Source organism: Rhinoderma darwinii, chromosome 4 (assembly GCF_050947455.1).
Source record: "Rhinoderma darwinii isolate aRhiDar2 chromosome 4, aRhiDar2.hap1, whole genome shotgun sequence".
NCBI lineage: Eukaryota > Metazoa > Chordata > Amphibia > Anura > Rhinodermatidae > Rhinoderma > Rhinoderma darwinii.
In genome coordinates, this window is record NC_134690.1 from 166,890,890 (window position 1) to 166,909,328 (window position 18,439).

Below are 18,439 nucleotides of genomic sequence, written 5' to 3' on the forward strand. Positions count from 1 at the left end.
CTTTGCTCTGGCCAGGGATTTCACTCCAGTAGGAGCCCCTGACCTCACTGTCCATACAGTATATAGCTAGTAATGCCAGGGGCTCCTCCAGGAGCGGAATCTCCGGCCACAGTGTCGGCATATATAGATAGTAACATCAAGGGCTTTCCCAAAACAGGACTCCCTGGCCAGATAGCTTGTGATGCTCTAGCCGGGGACTCCATAGTTTAAAGCCATGACATCACTGTCCGTATATGGACATTGACGTCAGGGGCATCCCCGGGCTCAGGATCAGTTTTAAATGGCCGTCACAAGGATTGATTCCTGAAAAACGGCAGTTAAAAACGGATTAATTGACTTCTATAGGGGCCATCGGGCTATTCACGGGCCATTAATAAAACAACCGTGTCAATACACCCATAGAACTTCATTGTTTTAAATGACAATGCACAGCCATTTTTTACTGTCGTGTGAATGTAGCCTTAGGCTGGGTTCACACGACCTATTTTCAGGCGTAAACGAGGCGTATTATGCCTCCATTTACGCCTGAAAATACGGCTACAATACGTCGGCAAACATCTGCCCATTCATTTGAATGGGTTTGCCGACGTACTGTGCCGACGACCAGTAATTTACAGCTGTCAAACGACGACGCATAAAATGACTGCCTCGTCAAAGAAGTGCAGGACACTTCTTTGAAACGTAATTTGAGCCGTTTTTCATTGAAGTCAATGAAGAACAGCTCAAGATTACGGGCATCAATGACGTCTCGCAAAATGCGAGGAGGAGCATTTACGTCTGAAACGACGGAGCTGTTTTCTCCAGCCGTAAAAGCCAGTTATCGTGTGCACATACCCTTAGACACATGTATGCGCTGCAATACATCTTATACACATCTACAGTTGTCTAAGGCATTACTGTGAGGTTTTTTTGCAATAAATATTCTCTTCTGCTGCTTTCCTCTAGCACTACGTGTAGATATATTTTCCTTCAACTAGAACAGAAGTATATGTATATATATATATATATATATATATATATATATATATATATATATATATAAAGAGAGAGAGAGAGAGAGAGAGAGAGAGAGAGAGATACAGATATCTATATATATATCTATATATATAGATATATATAAAAATATATTTTTACACTTTTAGTTGAAGCAATATCTTCTGTGTTTGTGGAATATGAGTACACCACCGTTTAACTGCGTCTTTATTATAGAGATAAACATAAGTAGCTCTGGTTTCTCTACTCTGCAGGTCAGAAAGTACCTGCTCATGTTGGACGTACGTAAGGATCATGTCAAGTTCTGGCGACCTCAGATTCTCTTACTAGTTTCCAATCCACGTAGCCACAAAAACCTCATAACCTTTGCAAATGATCTTAAGAAAAGTGGTCTTTTTATTCTGGGACATGTGAGCTTGGAAGAGTTAGGTAAGTTAAGTTCAAGATAATGTTGAACCTGCATGTTCTATATTGTCATGTCAGTAATTTCTTAGGGTTTATACTGCTAAAACACACATGTACACAGAAATCTTTTGCATGCATTTATGCTCCCCATCTGATATCTTCTACCAGGCCAATAATATTAGCATGCGCATGTATACCTAGAATGGCCTGTTGTCATGAAGTTGCCGGCTGACACAGTGGGATAGCTGTGTAAGCAATTAGTGCCAATCTGCCTGTACAAGTCTCATCTCTCCGTCCTCCTGAAAAAGTGCAGTGAGCTGATATGTTTTCCCTGAACCATATGTTGTAGTGTCCAATGGGATCGTCAATCCTCAGAACATTTTTAGTTCTTTCTTCTGGAATAATTAATTTCTTAAAAACAGCAATCTGCATATAACTGACAACAGCTCAAGGCTGAATTCACACACCGTGTTTACTTGCCTTTTTAGTGGTGTTTTCACAGTGTTTTTATGTGCCAGGTTTTACTTTAACCCCTTCCCTATTTGGCCAATTTTGACCTTCCCGACAGAGCCTCATTTTTCAAATCTGACATGTTTCATTTTATATGGTAATAACTTCGGAATGATTTTACCTATCGTAGCGATTCTGAGATTGTTTTCTCGTGACACATTGGACTTTATATTACTGGCAAAATTTGCTCGATACATTAAGTAATTAATTGTGAAAAACACCAAATTTTTTACAAAAATTGCAAAAATGTGCATTTTTCTAAATGTAAATGTATCTGGTTGTAAGACAAATAGTAATACCACAAAAATTTTTTGACAATTAACATCCCCCATATGTCTACATCTTTTTATATTTCTAGGATGTTACAAGGCTTAGTTAGAACTTTAGCAGCAATTTCTCACATTTTCAAGAAAATTTCAAAAGGCTAATTTTACAGGGCGAAGTTCAGTTGTGAAGTGGCTTTTAGGGCCTTATATATTAGAAATCCCAAATAAGTCACCCCATTTTATAAACTTCACCCCTCAAAGTATTCAAAACAGCATTTAGAAAGTGTCTTAACCCTTTAGACGTTTCACAGGAATTAAAGCAATCTAGAGGTGAAATGTACAAATAAAATTTTTTTTTTGCAGAAATTCATTTTTGAATCCATTTTTTTGTAACACAAAAAGTTTTACCAGAGAAATGCAACTCAATATTTATTTCCCTGATTCTGCAGTTTTAGGAAATATACATGTGGCCCTAGCGTGCTAATGGACTGAAGCACCTGCCTCAGAAGCAAAGGAGTACCTAGTGGATTTTGGGGCCTTCTTTTTATTAGAATATAATTTGGGCACCATGTCAGGTTTGAAGGGCAGTGGAAGCCCCCACAAGTGACCCCAATTTGGAAACTACATCCATTGAGTAAATTATCTAGGGGTATAGTGAGCATTTTGACCGCACAGGTTTTTTGCAGAAATTATTGGAATTAGGCCGTGAAAGTGAAAATCTACATTTTTTTCATAGAAAATGTAGGTTTAGCTCATTTTTTTCATTTCCTCAAGGACTAAAGAAGAAAAAGCATTGCGAAATTTGTAAAGCAATTCCTCCCGAGTAAAACAAAACCCCACGTGTGGTCATAAACGGCTGTTTGGACACACGGCAGGGCTTAGAAGGGAAAGAGTGCCATTTGGCTTTTGGAGCTCAACTTTAGCAGGAATGGTTTGCGGAGGCCATGTCACATTTGCAATGCCCCTGAGGGTACAAAACACTAGAAACCCCCCACAAGTGACCCCATTTTGGAAACTACACCCCTTCAGGAAATTATCTAGGGGTATAGTGAGCATTTTGACCCACAGGTGTTTCATAGAATTTATTAGAATTGGGCAGTGTAAAGAAAAACAATCCCTTTTCTTCAATAAGACGTAGGTTTAGTTTAAAGTTTTCATTTTCTCAACAAATAAAGGAAAAAAATAACCCCAACATTTGTAAAGCAATTTCTCCCGAGTATGGCAATATGTGGTCATAAACTGCTGTTTGGGCACACAGTAGGGCTCAGAAGGGAAGGAGCGGCTTTAGGAGTGTAGATTTTGCTGGATTGGACTCTGGGCGCTATGTCGCATTTGCAGAGCCCCTGTGGGAACAAAACAGTGGAACCCCCCCAGAAGTGACCCCATTTTGGAAACTACACCCCCAAGGTATTAAGCTAGGGGTATAGTGTGCATGTTAACCCCGCAGGTGTTTTGCAGATATTATTATGCACTCGATGTTGCAAAGTGAAAATTATTTTTTTTCCATAGATATGCCAAGATGGGGTGCCCAGCTTGTGCCACCATGAAAAGACAGCTCTCTAATTATTATGCTGTGTTTCCCGGTTTTAGAATCACCCTGCATGTGGCCCTAATCTTTTGGCTGGACATTCGACCAGGCTCAGGAGTGAAAGAGTACCATATGAAATTGAGGCCTAATTTGGCGATTTACAAAGTATTGGTTCAGAATTACAGAGGCTCTGATGTGAAATAATAAAAGAAACCCCTGAGAAGTGACCCCATTTTGGAAACTACACCTATCAAGGCATTTTTTAAGTGGTGTAGTGAGCATTTTCACCCCATAGGTCTTTTCCATAAATGATTGCGCTACGGATGGTGCAAAGTAAAAAACTACATTTTTCCCTAGATATGCTCTTTCAGTGGCAAATAAGTTGTGCCCAGCTTGTGCCACTGGAGACACCCCCCCCCCCATTGTTAAAAGGGTTCTCCCGGGTAGGATGATGCCATATGTGTGTAAGTAAACAGCGGTTTGGGCACGCTGTAAGGTTCAGAGGGGAGGATTCTCCATTTGGCTTTTGGAGCGTGGATTTTGTTTGGTAGTAGTTTTGTTTGGAGTCGTTTTGTTTGGGGGCATATGTAAGCTGGACAGAGTACATCGGGCATAGTCAGGTGGTATAATAATGGGGTAAAAAAAAAAAAATGCATAGATATTTTGCTTTGAAGCAATATTTTCTGCACAGGCCAGTGTCACACTGATAAATGGTGTCGTTTTTTGTCCCCATTTGGTCCACACTCCGCACATTTGCAATTTGTGGAATTTTACTGGGAAAGTGTTGCCCTGGTATAATACGGGCGCCCTCACTTCCAGCAGATATGTTTGGGCCCTACCGTTCCTGGTTCCCTAATTTAGGGCCTTGATAATTCGCCTCTTGAAATAGAAGAAATGTTCCCCTCGGGCCGGCACAACTGCATATTTTTTCTTTTTGGCTTATTGGAGCCTTAACTAATTTTATTTTTTGATAGACGTAGTGTTATGAGCACTGTTTTGTTTGCGGGACGAGCTGGAGTTTTTATCCGTACCACTTTGAGGTACATGGGACTTTTTGATCACTTATCCTATTTTTTGAGAGGGCAGGTAATCCAAAAACTGCAATTCTCTCATAGCTTTTTAGTTGTTTTTTTTATACAGCGTTCACCATGAGTTATAAATTACATGTTACTTTTATTCTGCGGGTAGTCCATTTCCAGAGATACCAAATTTATAGCACTTTTTTATGTTTTACAACTTTTTGCACAATAAAATTACTTTTGTAAAAATAATGTATTTTTTCTGTCGCAAAGTTGTGAGAACCATAACGTTTTAATGTTTTTAGCCAACAGAGCTGTATGAGGGCTTGTTTTTTGCGAGACGAGCTACAGTTTTTATAGGTATCTTTTTTGGATACATGCAACTTTTTGATCACTTTTTATTTAAATATTTGTAGGGCAAAATGACCAACAAACAGAAATCCTGGTATAGTTTTTTACAAGGTTTTTTTTTCACGCAGTTCACCGTGTGGAATAAATAAAATAATATTTTTATAGTTCAGGCCGTTATTGTTTTCAATGATAAAGTACTTGATAAGGGAAAAGGGCCAATTGTGTTTTTTTTTATTGAAGCTTTTATTATATGTTTTAAAACTTTTTTTTTTCACCTTTTTTAACTCTTTTTTTTATACTTTATACTACATGAAGGTCCAACTGTCTGATTTTTTTTTTCTAACACATTGCACTACCTGTGTAGTGCAATGTATTAGATCTGTCAGTCATTCACTGACAGCAAGCCGATTAGGCTTCGCCTCCCGGCGGGGCCTAATTGGCTTCCGTAATGGAAGACCAGGAGGCCATTGTTAGTCCTCCTGTTGCTATAGCAGCAGCAGTTAGCAGCCCTGATTGCATGGCAGGGCTGCCGAGCTGCTAGCAATCTCTAAGATGCAGCGATCGCTTTCGATCGTTGCATCTAAGGGGTTAATGGCAGGGATCGGAGCTAGCTCCAATTCCTGTCATTACAGGTGGATGTCAGCTGTAGCATACAGCTGACATCCACCGCTGATGACGCCGGCTCAGCTTCTGATGTTGGCTACGAAAGCCTTTCAGGCCCCACTTCCGGGCAGGGCCTGAACGGCTCCGTGCTAGGCAGACCGGGAGGCCAGTATTATGCCTCCAGTTTCCATTGCCGATGAGCTGCAAAACCTTAAGTGCAGCGGTTGCTGTTGACCGCTGCATTTAAGGGGTTAATGCTGGGGATTGAAGCTAATTTCTGTCCCCGCCATTACAGCCGGATGTAAGGGCCTGTTCACATCAGCGTTGGCTTTCCGTTCCGGGGTTCCATCGGAGGTTTCCGTCGGGTGAACCCCGCAACGGAAAGTCAAACTGAAACCACAGCTTCCGTTTCAGTCACCATTGATATCAATGGTGACAGAAACATTGCTAATGGTTTCTGTTCGTCACCATTCCGGCAGGTTTCCATTTTTCTGACGGAATCAATAGCGCAGTCGACAGTGCAAATTTCAATGGGTGTAGCCACTATAGACATGGGGCATTTATTTACTACACTAAACGATATAGTTGGACCCTGATCATTTTCAATTTGATAGAATAAAAAGTCTTCAGTTTTCCCAAGTTGCCATGGGTACACTCTCAGATCTAAGGTTAATAAGCAGTGTTATATGAAAGGAACATCAAAAGGGGGGATTTGTTTTTCATAAAGTGCTTTTCATTTTGCACTTACACTTAGTCGTTAAGCAGAGATAGCAAATTAAATCTCCTATTTAAAGAGTAGGATTCCCAGGAATGAAGGAATTGATAATATTGTGGGGAAAAAGGTCACTCTGGTAATAATGTGTTCCTCTGTAAATAAAGTTATGTAGAGGTAAGCAAATACGGAAAGCCACATATGTACATTGATGGCGCCCTGAGATAAGAGTAGTATATTTCATTGCAGAAGCCTATGATAATGTTTCAATTATCTGAAAATGTTCTAAGCTCTACACCTGTTTTTTTCAAGATTCATTCCGTATAAAAAAATATGTGCAAGTGATGCTATGAATAAGGTCCCAGGCTTGTTTGAAATTGAATACAAACCTACAAAGAACCTCAACAAAGAAAAGAAAAGAGGGGTTCCCCACAAAAAAGTAGTCAACCTATAAGCACAAAAGCTTAGGGACCATAGCACCAAAAAAATATATATATAACTCCCAGGTATTGTAAAAAAATAGAAATCTTTATCAAATAATAGGTTCCAACAATACATGCTATCACAAAAATGAATATATAGAAACAACTAGATAAAAGAGGTCACATGCGGAGAGCAAAATGAGTTAGGTAAGATTCAATAAGTATACTAAACGTGTGTATATAAAGTGACATGATCAAACACTGAACATAATATAGATTAACAATTACAAAAGCATTTTAGATATAAATAAAACAAATTACATAGAATAAATAAATAAATATGTACATACATATACAATAGAAACCCTATAAATAAATTTATAGGGTTTCTATTGTATATAAATGTACATATTTATGTAATTGTTCATCTATATTATGTTCAGTGTTTGATCATGTCACTTTATATGCACACGTTTAGTATACATATTGGATATGCACTACCTATATATAATATATATTATTTTTATTACTATTTTTATTGTTTATTTTTTATTATCATTCTCACATTCTTTGTTCTTTCACCTTATATATTTTTACAATTATATATAATCATTTCTTCTTTTATCACATGTCTTTGCACAGCACTGTTTTTTTTATATAGTATATTATATCATGTTTTAATATTAAATATGAATTACAATTGCAATTATATATTTATTTTTATATATATCTTTTATATTGATTGATCTTTATTTATATATTTACTTTTATTTATAAATATATGTGTAAGATATATATATATATATATATATATATATATATATATATATATATATATATATGTCATTTTGTATGATGTTAGTTATTAGTATTATCTTTTAAATTTTTTATTGTCTATCATGGATACGTGGCTACTTGTTTTGGGTATAATAATTGATGCCAATTGACTGCATGCCCACATTTGTAAATTTAAACATATTTATTCCTTCTATATCTCTCCCAAGTGCAATTATTTATTTATTATCCTCTTTGCCTTGTCCACGCATGCGATGAGGGCACCGTATTCCAGAGTGCGTTTTTGTTGTCTGCATCGTCCTGGTTATGTGCGTCTGACATCATTTGACGCGGCGTTTCGTCACCATGCAGAGATGTGGCGCGTCCGGTGATGCGGTGGCTCTCAACATGCAGACTGAGCGCCGATTTGCATACCAAATAGTAGTTAGCCTCCTGACAAGCCGGTCTTAGGCGAAACGTGTGTTGAGGCGTTCTTTTTGCCACATCTCATACGGCCTTTCTCTCCTTTCCCCACCATTACTTCGATCTTTCTGGTTGTTCACATTGCCATTTGGTTGGGTTTTTGATTCCACTTTATCTAGTATTTGTCATTATGCATATTCATTACTAGTGATATTCTACTAATTCTACCTACATTTATGTATTTAAGTATTCAGTGATTGTGCACTTTATATTGTAGCATTTTTGCTCTTTTTTGATGCTTAAGGGCTTAGCCCCACGTGGCGTATTTCTTCCGCAACTGTCCGCATCAATGCCGCACAGAATCTGCGTTGCAGATTCTGTGGCGGATCTGCCCAAAATGTGCAGTAAATTGATGCGGACTGGCCATTGCGTATTGAGGGAAAAGTACTTCCCTTCTCTCTATCAGTGCAGGATAGAGAGAAGGGACAGCACTTTCCCTAGTGAAAGTAAAAGAATTTCATACTTACAGGCCGTTGTCTTGGTGATGCGTCCCTCTTTCGGCATCCAGCCCGACCTCCCTGGATGACGCGGCAGTCCATGTGACCGCTGCAGCCTGTGATTGGCTGCAGCCGTCACTTAGACTGAAACGTCATCCTGGGAAGCCGGACTGGAGGAAGAAGCAGGGAGTTCTCGGTAAGTAGGAACTTCTATTTTTTTTACAGGTTGATATATATTGTGATCGGCAGTCACTGTCCAGGGTGCTGAAACAGTTACTGCCGATTGCTTAACTCTTTCAGCACCCTGGACAGTGACTATTTACTGACGTCGCCTAGCAACGCTCCCATAATTATGGGTGCACACACGCAGTCACCCGTAATTACGGGAGCCCCATTGACTTCCTCAGTCTGGCTGTAGACCTAGAAATACATAGGTCCAGCCAGAATGAAGACATGTCATTTTAAAAAACCAATACGCATCCGCAGCACACATAACATGTACATGACATCTGCGGACTTCATTGCGGAATTTAGAATCTCCATTGAAGTCAATGGAGAACTTCCGCAATGAGTCCGCAACCAGTCCGCCACAGGTCCGCAACATCCATTGTATGCTGCAGACACCAAATTCCGCACAGCAGCCTATGCTCCGCAGCGGAATTTTCCGCCTCGTCTAAACGAACCCTACTAAAAAGAAGTGGAAGGCAATGGAGAAACGGGTCCGCTGCGGATTAACGCTGCGGAGTGTCCGAAGCGGAATTCCAGAGCAATTCCGCCACGTGGGGCTTTGCCCTTAGTGGTGGGGTTGTGCATGGGGAGGTCATGCTATTTTTGAGATGGGTTTTTCTGTTAACACTTGGGTATAATTACATCTTACCTAACTGATTTATCTCTCTGCATGTGACCTCTTTTATCTAGTTGTTTCTATATATTCATTTTTGTGATACCATGTATTGTTGATACCTATTATTTAATAAAGATTTCTATTTTTTACATGACCTGGCAGTTATATATATATATATATTATGGGTTCTATGTTCCTTGAGCTTTTGTGCTTATAGGTTGTCTACTTGGTTTGATATTGAAACCAACATTTTTAATATGGATTAAATGTAGCAAAACTTGGGCAGCAGTGTTTCCTCTAGGCTTTTTAGCTAGTGAACAAAGCAGTTTGAGACCTGAGCACTGTTCCTCTACACCAGGAGATCCAAGACATCATCAAATAACTATTGCCTTCCTTATAGCACCTAAATAATTATCTATACAGCAGCCAGATACAGTGTGCATATAAATAGTTTTATACATAACCTAGAAAAATAGTTCTATATATATGTAAAAATAGAGAAAATGCAAACAGGCTCACCGCGCTTCCCTTGTTGGTGTTGTACTCTTTCAGACTAGAGTGCACGGAAGAAGACTTGTGGAGTTCCACAAGTAATCCGTATAGATAAGAAAAATGTGATCCAGCATCTCCGTAAAAAGTAAAATCCTCTATTGGCAACTCATTAAAAGATATAGATGAAGCACAGGTTGGTTTCCTGACGATTACGCCTTTCAAACACAACTGTTCTTCATCATAACATGACTAAGAACAGATGTATTCAAAACATGCAAGCCTCGGGAAACCAACCTGTGCCTCATCTATATCTTTTAATGAGTTGCCAAAAAAGGATTTTACTCTTTACAGAGGTGCTGGATCACATTTTTCTTATCTATACAGATAATTTTATAGAGTGCAGAATGAAGACACTATGAAAATCTAAGTATTGGCTATATCAAAATCAGGGCTGCCCATAGAATGTCTGGGCCCTTTGACAAGAAAAAAATGATGCCTCTCTGATGGTCGGTTAGGGTTACGGGGCGATGGTATACAGAAATTAAGGGGTTAATGTAACAACCCCGAAATAGTGGCCAAGGGTAATGATGGGGTTTATAGTAACATAAGTAGGGTAGTAATCGGGTTTATACACAGTCAAGTCACATTATTATGACCATCTCCTACTTTAAAGCAAGTGATGTGTCGTGGGGGTTGCTTGGTGGGTATATAAGGTGTGCGACAGGCTGTCTGAACACATATCACTAGTTTTTGCAGAGCACCATGTGCTATTGATGTGAAAGGTGAACATAGGCTATGATGGTGCGCGAGGGCCGAACGACAGCTCACCGTGAAAATCAACCAAGGGGCTACCAGACATGTGTCTAAAACAGTTCAGTGAACCCTACTGCGTATGGGGCTCCGAAGCAAATGGATAGTCACTGCTCCTATGCTAACAAAGGTGCATTGGAGAAAAAGGCTTCAATTTGCACGGCAGTATCGAAATCGGACCACCGATGATTGGAAAAGGGTTGTCTTCTCCGATGAGTCACGTTTTCTGCTTCATCGAATGGATGGACGTTGGCGTGTCAGGCGAGAAACATCAAAGAACAAACACCCTGCAACCATTGCTGGAAGAACATGAGCTGGTGGCGGCAGCGTATGGTCTGGAGAATTTTTTCATGGCATTCTCTGTTCCCATTCATCCATGTGGAACTCACTCTGAACCAATTTGAGTATGAATCCATTGTTGCAGATCATGTCTACCCATAAATGCTGTTTGTCTTCCCTGGGGCAGATGGAATCTTCCAGCAAGACAATGCGACATGTCACACGGCCGGAAATGTCTGACAGTGGTTGGAAGAGTACGACCAAGACTTGCAAGTACTTCCCTGGCCCCCTAATTTGCCAGACTTGAGCCCAATTAAGCATCTGTGGCACCACCTTGATCATCTTGTTCGCTCTATGGATCCTCCCCACGCACCCTCGATCAAATGTGCGATGCACTGCAGTCAGCATGGCTCCAGATACCTAAGACATCCTACCAGCACCTTATGGAGTTACTCTCCGCCTGTCTAGCTGCTGTCCGTGCTGCACATGGCATTTACTCTGGATATTAGCTGATGGTCATATTAATGTGACTTGACTGTGTATCTGCAGTGTATCACTGGTTGACTGGGGGAGTGTAGGCGATTATACCAACTTCCCAGTTGGCCTAGGGTACTGAAATGATTAACATCAAAATCCCTGGTGGTTTAGGGCAAAGAAGGGGTCAATGGCCGCATTCCAGGTGGTCTAGTGTATTGAAAGCGTTAATGCAGACCATGATCCCTGGTGGTCTACGGCAGAGAAGAGTTTAATGTATACATCCCAGTTGGTCTAGCATACTGAGAGGTTAATCCACAAATCCCTGCTGTTCTAGGGCAGGGTTTCTTAAACTTTTTCTTCCGGTGCCTCACCAGCCAAAAGATGGTTGTGCCTGGGCCTCACCAGCCATCTACTGCTAGTGCCCACCACAGTGCCTGCTGTATGAGCCACCATGTCCCCAGTCAGCAGAACACTTAACTTTTCCACACTCATGCCTCTTCTGCGGGAACAAGGAAGCTAACTCGTAAAGTTCTGTACTTATCTGTTCTGGAATATGACGGATTGTTTTATTTCACAATACATTTTTCTGCACAGCAGTACTGTCATGGATTCTGGACACTTGGGGGGCATGCTGCACCTCATCTAGAACTAGGTGGTGCCTTACAGTTTGAGAGGCACTGGTCTATGGTATTGAACAGGTCAGTGCCAACATCCTTGTTGGTCTATGGTAGTGAAGTGGTGAATATTAGCTTACCTAATAGTTTAGGGCAAAGAGGAGGATAATATCAGGATTCCTGGTGGTTTAGGGCAGAAAAAGGGTTGATATTTCAGACCTGATATTTAGTAGGTTACTCATTTCTCTAGGTTTCATCACTGCAGTTGTGACAGCAAGCTGAACACTGATCCTTCCTCTAGAATGAGAGGACTCTGCGACTGGAATTGAACAGCCGCACCGTTCCCTCTATGATCGGGCAGATCGCTTCATGAGGAGTGCTAGGCATTGGGTTTTCATGCTCCCCAGTCCTTCTCATGTTACAGTCCTTGTGCCAGATATATTCTTACACTGCAGTGCATGCATGGAATTATGGCTGTGTGAATGTCTAGGGTGGCCTCCAAAGTGCTTATTATTATTATTATTATTATTATTATTATTATTATTATTATTATATATAACAAGGAAGTTCTACAACATTTTCTATCCATGTGTATGGAGATTTTTCTATATATTAATGTATCATTTTTCTTTTGGTTTGTAGATGTGCTGCCTTCTGACCCTCTTCAGACACAAACAGACTTGTGGCTACAGCTAGTCGATGAGCTCAACATCAAGGCGTTTGTCAACTTGACATTATCAGACTCTGTGAGATATGGGGCTCAGCAATTGCTCTTTATTTCTGGATTAGGTATGTTCGCCATTTTCAATGTAATTCTGTTTCTAGAATGATCGGTACATTTGGCTATAGAGTATGTTTTGGAGCTGTCTGTATAGTCAGACTGAAAATGTCAGATCGTAGCAATAACTGCTGTGTATATAGTCAAACTGATCAGATGAATTGGATGTCATCATTATTTGACAGGCATAAAAATTCTTCTAATCCGAATGCTGAGGGTGCTTTAATAGTGCATGTAAACATTAATCAGATGTGTACTCCCATTATAAAAGTCGTGATTTAGTTGGCTCGTATAACAACCGTTTTTTCCCCTCTATCCTAGCATATTATGGCAGTATTTGAATGATCACATTGACATTGTATAATAATTATTACGTTTGTGTGTAATCCAATATCAGTGTTGTTTTAATTTAAGTCTATGAGCTGAAAGGCACCTTATTTAGATCTGTGATCTACCAATAACATTTGTAGATTTGTCTCCCTATATTCAGAGAGCCTTTTTTCATGCCACCCATCTGCAAGTTGTCAAGAGATATGAGGTGTGTGCCATAGTCACAAAAACGAGCTAAAAGCTATGGCATTCTGAAAACTAGGTTAATGTAAACAGGGAGACGCGCTGCTGAGATGACAGAAACGTATGGGGACAAGCACTCATAGTAAGGATTGCTCGTTCCCATCCATTACTCTTAATAGGTCCATGTGAGAGGAGCAAACGAGCGCTGATCAACGAACTGTCTCATTGATCGGCACTCATTGTTACAGCCAAAATTGTCCGGTCTAAAAGAACCTGAAGAGTCTATAGATCTTGGATCGTGATGGGGAACAAAATTGTACCACAAACGAAAGGAAAAAAAAACATAGTAAGAAAGGGTTGCAAGAATCTATGTCCCTGGAAATGCTTCTTTGACCACAGTTATCCCCATTCAAGTTTATGGGGGGAAACTGCAGCAAAACCACAAGAGATATAGCACACTGTGTACTTTTTTTTTTTTTTTAAATCAGTGCACATTTGCTGCTTGAGTTTATGCGAGCTGCCCGAGCAATCTTGCAGCCGAATGTTGGGTGCCCGGCAGATAGAGACTGCTGATAACCCTGAAGAGAAGATAGAAGCGGGATTCACCACTTTTGTCATCAATGTTTTCACATTAACAGCGCTGTGTTTGGAGTAGGGGCAACGGCAATCCAGACCCAGCAGAGCCCTAGCAGTGACAATTGTCACTGAAATAGGGCAGATTTCCAATGTAACTAAGGCTGCAAAGCAGTCACAGTTAGGCCTCGTTTACACGAGCGTGTGCGTTTTGCGCACGCAAAAAACGCGCAGTTTTGCGTGCGCAAAAGGCACTTAACAGCTCCGTGTGGCCTCAGCGTATGATGCGCGGCTGCGTGATTTTCACGCAGCCGCCATCATTATGACACTCCGTTTGGATGTTTGTAAACAGAAAAGCACGTTGTGCTTTTCTGTTTTCATTCATCCTTTTCACTGCTGTTGCGTGAATCACGCTGTTCACACGGAAGTGCTTCCGTGTGACATGCTTGGTTTTTTACGCACCCATTGACTTCACGTTGCACAAAATTCACGGACTGTCTGCACGGCCCCATAGACTATTATAGGTCCGTACGACACGCGTAAAAATCACAGGCGTTGCACGGACGAATAACACGCTCGTGTAAACAAGCCCTTAGGCTATGTTCGCACAGGGCAGATACGATACGTAAAAGCACACAAGCGTATCCACCCTGTGCGCAGGAGGGAATTCCGGCCTAAAAACCACACCAAATTGCGGTGCAATTTTTTGGCCGGAATGTCCACTGCGGAAAACTGCACACAAAATAATAAAACCAAAATGGATACTTACCATGGATAAGCGTCTCTCTGACGATTGGCTACAGTGGTCACATGGGATGAAACATCATTCCAGGAGGCCGGCCTGGATGAAGAAACACAGAATTCTGGATAGGTATAAGATTTTTAGCCGGAAATTTTTTTAACATCTGCTATTTGTTGCGGGTTTTACCTCCCCATTGAATTCAGTGGGGAAAACCTGTAACAAATAAGCAGCGTTTACACAAATAGAATTGACATGCTGCAGATGAAAAAATGCACCGTATGTCAATTTCTGGGCGTTTTTTTTGTTCATAATTTACGCACTTTGCTGCTACTGTATTATGCTGCAGATTTTCCACAACTAAATCTGTTGCGGAAAATCCGCAGTATTTCTGCTACGTGTGAACTTACCCTTACGGTGGAAAGGTATAGTGTAAAAAAAAAAAAATGAACAAATAAAGTCGCCCAGTGTTTTTTTCTGACCTTTAAGAGACTTTAAAATTAAAATGAAATTAAAAAAATACATGTAAAATAAAATCCCCCTCCCTCAATCATTTTCGTATCACTAGCCCCAACCCAATTATACTAAATTGGGCATGTAATATATCAAAATTAACCGTAGACAATGCCGAATATGAATAAAAAAAAAAATTTTGGGTAAAAAAATTATTACCAAAAAAAATAACTATAATGTAAAAAAACATATATTTGTTTATACCAGTTTTTTCAAATTATAAGCCTAAAAATTCTAAAATTTTTTTAGAATATTCATTTACTGACTAATATATTCAAAACATTCATGTATCCAGAATCTTTTACCAATATCTTGTATTTCAGAAAATGCCCAACTTATGAGCACATACTTCAGTGTTGTAATGTTATTGACAACTCAGGGTCTATGTTATTGTGTTTTGCAGGTGGAATGAGGCCAAACACTGTTATCATGGGGTTTTACACCCACTCCTCACCAAATGAGCTGCTGAGAAATGATCTTGAAGTGGACCAAGGTAGATCACCTCCATTTGTGTATACCTCAGCTGGAAGGAAGCAGACCACCGAAAATTTCTCTCCCTGGGAATATGTCGCCATTATATCAGATTCTATTAAGATGTCCAAAAATGTTGTGCTAGCGAGATACTTCTCTGAGTTTGACAGAACTCTTATTGGCAGCCTGAAGGGAAAAGAGACATATATAGATGTGTGGCCATTAAACCTTCTGCGACCAGATAGCGCTACTTATGTGAACACCTGCAGTTTATTTCTTCTTCAAATGGCCTGTGTACTGAACATGGTAAGATCTTGGAAAAAAGCCAAGCTGCGTTTGTATCTTTGTGTAGAGAGAGACAGTGGTCTACATGGCCAGGAAATTAAACTGAAGCAGCTACTGAAAGACCTACGCATCAAGGCCTCCATCCATACAGTTGTGTGGGACCCAGTAGTTGCTCTCCATTGGCATAAGCAGGTGGCAGAAAACTCAGAAACGTCAGGAGAATCTTACCTGAACTTCCCAAACAACTCAATAAGGGTATCAAGGGACTACTTGGAAGCTGTTAATCAGATGATTCTGGGGCAGAATCCCAACTTCCCTCCAGCTGTCAGATTCTTGTATCTTCCTCGTCCACCTGCAGATACATCGGTCTACAACAAGTTCCTGCACCAGGTGGAGATGATAAGCAGAAATTTAGGACCAACATTGCTTATTCATGGGGTGACTCCCGTTACAAGCACTGAGCTGTAATATATCTGTAAACTTGACCTGGACTTTCCCGCACTCATAAAAAAGGAGCATTTACATCTCCAAAAAAATAATTCAGCTGACCTCACTTTAATACACACATTGATTGAGAATTAATCAAACATTCTGCAACAGTTTATTTGGAGTATAAAAGTCCAAAAAGTCGCAATTTGCAGAAAAAATTGGGCCGGTCCACCCGCGGCCTAAAAAATTAACTATAATTTACGCCGAAATTAGCATCAATCATAGTGCAAATCTACGCCAGTCAGAGCCTAATTTATTAAGAGGCGTGCGTGTTTTAATAAGTTAGGGGCATCCCACTCCAACAAACTTTCAATTAAGACGGGCGTATAAAACACCGGTCTTAGTGTATAAAACACTAGTCTTAGGCCTTATTCACACGGACGTGTCCGTTTTGCACGCCCAAAAAACGCTGCATTTTGCGCTCGCAAAAGGTCCGTGTGTCATCATCATATGGTGCGTGGCTGCGTGATTTTCGCGCAGCCGGCATCATTATGACACCCAGGATTTATGTTTACAAACAGAAAAGCACGTGGTGCCTTTATGTTTTCATTCATTTATTTTACTACTGTAGTGCGCATCACGCGCGGAACCCGGATGTGCTTCCGTGTTGCACGCACCCATTGACTTCAATGTGTGCGTGCTGCGCGAAACACGGACAAATATAGGACATGTCGTGAGTTTTACGCAGCGGACATACGCTGCGTGAAATTCACTGACAGTCTGAACGGCCCCATTCACTAACATAGGTCCGTGCGACGAGCGTGAAAATCACACGCGTAGCACAGACGCATATCACGTTCGTGTGAATAAGGTCTCAGCGTATAAAACACCAGTCTTAACAAATTCCAGCCTGAGAATCTAAATCAAGCTCACTGGTATGAGGGAGGAATTTATTCTCTTATTCTGCAACCATTTGCTTTGATAATTGAAACCGCTACCAGAATACTGCATTTAGTTGCTTATCTTAAACTTGAGCGTAACATTTTTGCCGAATTTAAAGGCTACCAACATATTATAAGTAACAGTACTATTAGAAAGACAATTTTTTTTAGGATGTACCATGCATATTTTTCAGTGTACATGATGGCAAAGGTATCAACATAACACTCCAGGGACTGTATGCACAGAGAGGGGAACTCTAACATGCATACCGATACCGTGTACACTACATACAGCACTGATAACATAGGGGTCTCATATAGATCACTAGAATCCATATACAGGGAGGGAGAACTATTGACCTGACAACAGCAGGATCAGTATATAGCACTGATAAGATGGAGGTCTCATACAGAACACTAGACTATATACCACAATGGCTATATTCACATCTGCATCGGAAGCTCAGTTCGGAGCCCCTGTCGCAGATTACGGCAAATTTGACAGGAAAAATAGCGCTGCATGCAACACTATTTTTCCAGTCACAAAATGCAATGGATCCGGCATTGTTTTGTGGCTTACATTGTAAACAGAAGCCACAACGCAGATGTGACAGGGCTAACCTGCAAGCAGCAGGATTGGTATGTAGCACTGGAAGTCAAATACAGGAAAAAGTTGATATATTGTAGTAATCTGCACACAGCAGGATTAATATATAGCCCTGGAGATTATTTATAGGGAGGGGAAATACTATAGTAACCTGCACACAGTAAGATCAGTATATAGCCCTGGAGGTCAAATATAGGAAGGGGGAACTAGTAACCTGCACACAGCAGGATCAGTATATAGCCGTGGAGGTCTTATATGGGGAGAGGGGAACTAGTAACATGCACACAGTAGGATCAGTATATAGCACTCGAAGTCATATACAAGGAGGGGGTACTGCTGTAGTAACCTGCACACAGCAGGATCAGTATATAGCACTGGAAGTCATTTTCAAGGAGGGGGAACTGCTGTAGTAACATGCACGCACACAGCAGGATAAGTATATAGCACTGGAAGTCATATACAGGGTGGGGGAACTGCTGTAGTAACCTGCACACAGCAGGATCAGTATATAGCACTGGAAGTCATATACAAGGAGGGGGAACTGCTGTAGTAACCTGCACGCAGTAGCATC

General features: G+C 40.6%; 1 protein-coding gene across 1 annotated transcript; it reads left to right on the forward strand.

Annotated features, from left to right (window-relative positions):
* The first annotated feature begins 1,260 nt into the window (after positions 1-1,260).
* On the forward strand, positions 1,261-16,837 carry LOC142759541 (solute carrier family 12 member 9-like). The gene is made up of 3 exons (XM_075861825.1): positions 1,261-1,422; positions 12,662-12,808; positions 15,539-16,837. The coding sequence occupies exons 1-3, from the start codon at positions 1,266-1,268 to the stop codon at positions 16,357-16,359; spliced, it is 1,125 nt and encodes a 374-aa protein (XP_075717940.1). The 5' UTR covers positions 1,261-1,265; the 3' UTR covers positions 16,360-16,837.
* The last annotated feature ends 1,602 nt before the right edge of the window (positions 16,838-18,439 follow it).